Genomic DNA, 6,661 nt, shown 5'->3' on the forward strand with positions numbered 1-6,661 from the left:
CTTTCGTTTATGAAGGTGGGTGGGTGCGTACACGACACGGCCCACTCACGAATTTGGTAATGGCCCATTAATGCAAATGCTAAAGGAGAGGGTAAAATTATTTTACCAATTTTCTGGGGACTTTTTTACAAATAATATTTAAAGACAGACAAAAACTAAAATTAAAGTCAACTTCCGTTCATTACGCAACAAATACTTGAATAACCGATCATTATCAAGAGAATAAATGCTGGTTTAATATGGACAGAAAGAAATTTTTTTCTTAAATAATCAGTGGTATAAATAACGAAAGAATTAGGATAAAGAAAGAAACTTAACCTAATAAAATTAATGTTAAGAAAAACTTTATTCACTATATTACCTTTTAACTATGTTTTGTTTTAGTATGATTTGAAAGATATTTCCTTTTGTGCTAGACAAATGTTTCCATATCAAAAAAAATCAACTCTGAAAATTATAATTTTTATTTTATTCTTATAAGTAATTAAACTTTGATTATTTAAATATCATTGAGAATAATTGTATAAATTTTAAAAAAGTAAATACTAATGTTTCTTTTTATTAAAATATTCCTTTTTTATCCTATTAAATGATTTAATAGGAATAACATAATTTTTATTTCAATCGATCTATCCTCATCTCTCGTGACCATGTCTTTTCAGAAAAGTTGGAAAAAAATATATTGTTTCATGTATTTTTTTTTTAAAAGATAAATTAAATATTGAAAACTCAGTTTTCTTTTGGACACGCTTCCTAAAAAAATGCAATTGAAATAAAAGAAATTCCTAAGAACATTAATTTAGTTAAAAGGGGCATATTTTTAATACAAAATGTAACAACTCGTAAATCTTGCTCATATTCATATCAAAGTGGTCTTATTTAATGAAAAAACCCCCCAAAAAAAATAATTAGAAGTATTGATATATTTAGAAAAAGAAAACATATACATATGTGTGTGTGAGAGAGGGAGAGAGACAGAAGAGTATGATATCATTTATTTGATTTGCTAAGAGATTGTGATGGTAGGAATGATTGTATATAATATTTTTCTCGCATACTTCATTTCAGTAACAGTGTTTCTTCTACTTTCGGAATTAATGACGTGTTTGGAATCTGAAAACCTCAGACACTATTGCATGTAAAGGATCTGGCTATTACATCCTGTGTAACCTGATGGAGAATTATTTATTTATTAAAAAAAATAATAAGTAGAAACAGAAACCCTCTCCTTTTAATTTCATAATTTTCTTGAAAAATTTAAGATACAAAGTTATCTAACTCAAAAACAAAAGTAAAATATATATTTTGAACTGGTACACAAAATTGGCGATGACTTACATTACACACGATACGATAGTTGCAGCATCTAGTAGGGTGTCCAAATGAGAGGTGACCACATGGACCTGAAATTGGAGAGGTAAGAGGCCAAAACCAAAAGCAACACCACCAACGCCGCCACGCCCCAGGGAAACCCCCCGCCGTCTGTTCTCAGTCGTATGCCACCCAAGAATGGTGGCGGCGCCGGAAGCACAAGGCGCGATCCATGTTTAGAGATGGCGTAGGCAACGACAATCAAGAAAAGGGGCAACAGCAAGAGGAAGAGGTGGAAACCGACAGTGGCGGTGTGCACGGTGGACTTGAAGTTAACGTAAGACGGAACAAATAACAAAAACATGACTATGGCAACTATGGCGAGGAGTTGCAGAGGTGGCGCAGATAAAGAGCACAAAGTGTTTGTTGTCCACCCCTGCTTCCATGCTGGACCCCTTCTCTCCTTCAACGGCCACACCATTTTAGTTTCTCTCACTTCTGCAGTGTGTGGTGGCTACTATTTATAGTGCAGAAGAGCACAGAATTTGGTGTATTATTTGTGTGTTGGCTTTAGCATAAATTCTAAGGTCTTCTCTTTGGGATTGATACCAAAGGAAAAGCCACTGGAGGGCGGTGAACTGCATGAATATATTCTTTGTTGCTTTTCCACCCAAAGCTTTTTATATGGAATGGAGGGACAAATTCTCATGTTTGGGCTACCGATGCTTCATCGTCTCATCAAAATATAACATATAATTGAAAATTATTTTTTAACAAATGACGCTAAACTTTAAATTGTTCACAATGTATATGCGGCGGCGGCGGGATTTCAATTGATGAAAAAAAAAGTTTAATATGATTTACAAAGAGAAGAAAAATGTTTTATATGGAAAATGATATTTGACAAACTTTTATTTATTTCATAAATAACCATTTTTATAAAAAAAATTCTAAAATTTTATTATTTTATTTTTGTAATTTTTATTAAAAAATAAAAAGTTACTTTTATTTAGAAATTTTATTAACTTTGTCACCAAATTGTTTGTCATTTAATATATATATATATATATATATATATATATATTTTGAAAATAAAATTTTATAAATAAAAGGTTTGTCAAATATTATAGTCCAACATATAATAATTACATGCAAACTTCTTTTTTTTTGTGAATTTCTTTTGTAAGATTTCACGCAAAAAAAAATCACAAATTTAGAGTATCACTAAACATTTCAATCTGAACTTTTTCTTCAATAAGAGTTAAGACCAATAGTAATACAAATATATTTTTTTATCTTAACCTCTTAAATGTCTTAAAGAACAAAAATTCTTTTAAATGTCTTACAAGAACAAAAATTTAGTGGACTCTCAGAATTTCAAAAATGATAATACCTTTAATACAGTAATGATATATAAAAATGGTAACTCATTAAACTTCAAAATAGAAACAAATTATATTAATTTTCTTTTATAATAAAAAGGTGGCTTATTTAATAATTTAGTTTCTATATTTATGTATTTTTAGTCTCTATATCTTTTTATTTAATTAAGTTCCTAGTTAAAAATAAAATTAATTGAAAATCTTTTTTTTAATAAGGACTTAATGTGTACTTTCCATTAAAATTTGGATGTGATATTTATCAAAATATAGGACACTCGTGATTTTTTCTTTAAAAATTAGATAATCAATTATTTAAAAAAATATAATGAATAAAAAACTTATACATAAGATAAAATAATTTCAACTTTATAAAATCGATTTTAAAGAATTTTTTAATAATTAATATTTTTCAATTAATAATTTCATTTTAATTACTTATTTTTAAAATATTTAAATAAAATTTAGTGATGAATATATTAACAAGTAACAAGTATCCACTCATTATAATATCGTTGTCTATTTTATAAATATCAGAACTAATATACATATATGTTGTCCATCAATATTTCCTAAAAATATTTATTTAATCTATAGTAATATATAAAAAAAAAATATTCTCTTTTATATTCATATCTTGTTATCTCATTTTTATTTTTAATAATCATTTTAAAAATAAATTATTTTATAAATATTTTATCTTTAAATTCTAAAAAACATTATAATACTTTGAAAATTTATTTAATGTACATATGTTATTTGTTTAAATTTATATTTAACAACTATTTAAAAATTAATTATATATTTTTAATAATCTTAACTTAAATTTATATGAAATTTAAAATATGCGAAAGTATATTGAGACTGTGTTTTTGTTAGTAAATACAAAAGGAACCAAGTAATCATATTTCTAATATTCTCCATGTTTGAAAGTTGGGTTGAACAAAAACGTAATATGGACCTTGTTTGGGCCCAGGCCTATCTTGCCTGTCCAAAACACAAAGTTTTGGTATTCATAACCCCGATGTGAATTTTCCCCTTACTGCAGATTGAAGTTGATTTTCCAGAGAAATGACTTCGGATGACTCTAAGCCGGTGAAGAAAGAGGAGGAGTCCAACAACAAGAGTTCCGTTTCCAAAATGGTCGCAAAAGTTAAGAAAGAAGAGCCCGAATCCATGAAGAAGAAACCTAAAGCTGTGCCCATAAAGAAGGAACTTAAAGTGAAGAAGGAAATCGACGACGACGACGACCTTCCCCTCGCCAGAAGGACCTCCAACTCCAAGGTTTCTCTTACATTTTTGTTTTTGAGTTCTGCTTTTTCATTTTTATTATTTTATTTGTTTTCAAAGGTTTATGGTATGATATGGAGTTGACTGTGTTTTTACTTCATTTGTTTGGGTTTAAAATTGTAGGAAGTGAATAAAAAGAAGAAGACAAAGGAGAAAGAAAAGGAGCAGGAGAAGAAGAGAGCGAAAAAGGTTTATGATTTACCTGGCCAGAAACGTGATCCACCCGAGGAGGTATCCGAATGCTTCTCTTTGCCCTCGTTTTTGTTTAGGGTCATGTAAAGTTTTGAATTGAGTAACAGGGTTGTAATTCTTCCTATGTTTCAGAAAGATCCTCTTCGAATTTTCTACGAGAGTTTATACGAGCAAATTCCCCAGAGCGAAATGTCACAAATCTGGTGAGTTTTTTTTTTTTTCTTCTTTTCATCTGGAACTTTACTTTGGAGAATGAAGAAGGGAAGGAACTAGGTTGTGATTTATCAAGGGAGGTAGAATTGCTTTGTTATTGTTTTCTGCCCCATTAGGACTTTGTTAGCTCTTACAAAAAAAAATTTAACCCTTATAACAATATTTGTAGAATTTAATAATTTAGCTGAAATACTCATTTGGCTCCAGCAAAAACACCGAAAGAGCCCGTGAAGCTCTCACTGTGAATAAACTAATTATGCTTGTTTTTTGAGTTAATAATGAATGCAGCGATGAAAGAACAGTTAGCATGCTTTTAGCTAAAAAATCTTGACACATGTAACTGGAATAAAGAGCAACTTTTCAAACGCTTAAACTAATGAATATTTTAGGGTCTCAGTTGGCTAAATGCCCTGTGGATAGTTTTCATTTGTTAGGGATATAATATCAGGCTAAAGATCTTTGCCAATGAAGTGGACTTTGTACGGGTGGTAGAATGCTGTTTCATGTGTAACCTTGAACGCAGTTGAATGAAACCAATTCTGTTAAGAGGTGGGCATTTGGCTCAATAGTAATTTCACAGCTTTCATAACACCTCAAGTGAGTCTTGGTAACATATTAAATTGTTTGGGCAAACGAGAAACCATTTTCAAGGCAGATCTGGAGGCCCCCCTGTTTTTCCTCCCCTATGTGGAGATTGACCCATTTTTCATCCCTCTCAAATGTTGAGGGAGATGGACAAATTCTGATTCTCAACTTGAAAACAGAAATAAGAGTGAAGGGGAAAAAAAGGAGGATATGTTGGCTCAACTGAGTCCCCTCCTATATCCCAAGGGTATGTAGCACCTAGCAGTTGCCAACACTCATACATTTTATATCAGATCAGAGTGATTAAAGTGGTAGATGTGACATCAGTTTTTTATTTATAGTTAATAGTTTTGACAATAGATGTGTATTTCCCCACTTCCCATGTTTATGATCACTCATTAAATCACTCCTCAACATGTTGTGACAAACCTTAAGCAACAAGCGACACATACTATTGAAACTTTACATTAAGCATGTTTCAAAATGCAATCATTGTTTAAATAAGAAAAATCTATATCTGCGGTTTATCTTTCAAGCAATAAAGCATGCATTCCATAGTTAATGAAGAATATAGACTGTTTATTTATCATGACCATGACTGCGCATAATTTCAGGCTGATGGAATCGGGGTTGCTTCCTAAGGAAATTGCAAAAAAAGTATTCGAGAAGAAACAAAAGAAATTCCCGCAGAAGCTGTCTTCTCCAGTTAAGGTGGTATCGGCTGCGAAGAGTAGCACCAAGAGTAGCACCAAGTCTGTGACTGTTAAGAAGAAAAACCCAACTTCCCCTTTGTCTTCTCTTAAAAAGAGCACTACGAACCCCACGGCGAAGCAGTCTAACAAGAGGAAGTCTAAGGCTCTCAGCTCAGAAGATGACGATGTCACTGATTCTGATGATGAAGTTATTATAGCCGCAGCAAAGAGGAGAAAAATGGCTTAATTATGCCCATCCGTAACAACATTTTTATTTTGATATGATGTTATTTAACTTTTGAAATGTTAACCACAGTATGCTTCAATACTCACATCTGAACTTTCACTCTGACACACGTGTATGTCTTGTCTGATGTATTACTTTTTCTTTGTGGATTTGGATAGGATGAGGAAGAGAAAGATGAGGGGGTAAATTAAGAGAAAAGGATTGTTCTTATGCAAAACTATGGTGAATAGCTGGTGGAAAACTATTCCTTCACTTCTAATTGTTTTTGCTTTTTTATTTTTGTATCTCTTTCCTGTTTTTCCTTTATCATTCACTTGCACGCATGCGGTTTCATCAGCAGAGGAATCGAGGATTGATGATTTCTTTTTGATGTGTAACTTTGAGATATTCATGATTTTTTTGTTCTCAGAGGGCATGCATCTTAGAGAAAAATAGACTCTTGTGCAAGGAGATTGAGTTTAAGGATTGTGGGATTTTATCGGAGATGAGAGCTTATTATAAGGAGTATAAGGATGGGGAAGGTTGCAGGAATCAGAATCTTGTAAGTTACATTTGCAAATTTAATTTTGTTGAGGTAGCTACTGCAAGCCATACATAAGTTATTGATCATCGATTTGGCATTGTTTTTTAAACTTTACCTAGCCAAATCGTTTCCATTTTCAACTAGTGTTTTTTTTTTCTTATGACATAATAGATAGTGGATTTGTCATCATACATTTTATATACATGTTTACGAGTAATTAAAGTACATT

The 6,661-nt window shown here is 31.3% G+C and overlaps 2 protein-coding genes across 2 annotated transcripts; one reads left to right on the top strand and one right to left on the bottom strand.

Moving 5' to 3' along the window:
* Positions 1-971: 971 nt before the first annotated feature.
* LOC114163737 (uncharacterized) lies at positions 972-1,822 on the bottom strand. The gene is made up of 2 exons (XM_028048032.2): positions 1,339-1,822; positions 972-1,170 (listed from the first exon to the last, which is right to left on the bottom strand). The coding sequence occupies exon 1, from the start codon at positions 1,790-1,792 to the stop codon at positions 1,367-1,369; it is 426 nt and encodes a 141-aa protein (XP_027903833.1). The 5' UTR covers positions 1,793-1,822; the 3' UTR covers positions 972-1,170; positions 1,339-1,366.
* A 1,885-nt stretch (positions 1,823-3,707) lies between these two features.
* Positions 3,708-6,193, top strand: LOC114196299 (nucleolin). Its single transcript, XM_028086899.2, has 4 exons — positions 3,708-3,974; positions 4,104-4,211; positions 4,305-4,375; positions 5,585-6,193. Exons 1-4 carry the CDS (start codon positions 3,762-3,764, stop codon positions 5,907-5,909), a joined length of 717 nt encoding a protein of 238 aa, XP_027942700.1. The 5' UTR covers positions 3,708-3,761; the 3' UTR covers positions 5,910-6,193.
* Positions 6,194-6,661: the final 468 nt, after the last annotated feature.

The sequence above is a fragment of the Vigna unguiculata genome, chromosome 9 (genome assembly GCF_037176805.1).
Source record: "Vigna unguiculata cultivar grain cowpea cultivar isolate G323 ecotype 2 chromosome 9, ASM3717680v1, whole genome shotgun sequence".
Taxonomy (NCBI): Eukaryota; Viridiplantae; Streptophyta; class Magnoliopsida; order Fabales; family Fabaceae; genus Vigna; species Vigna unguiculata.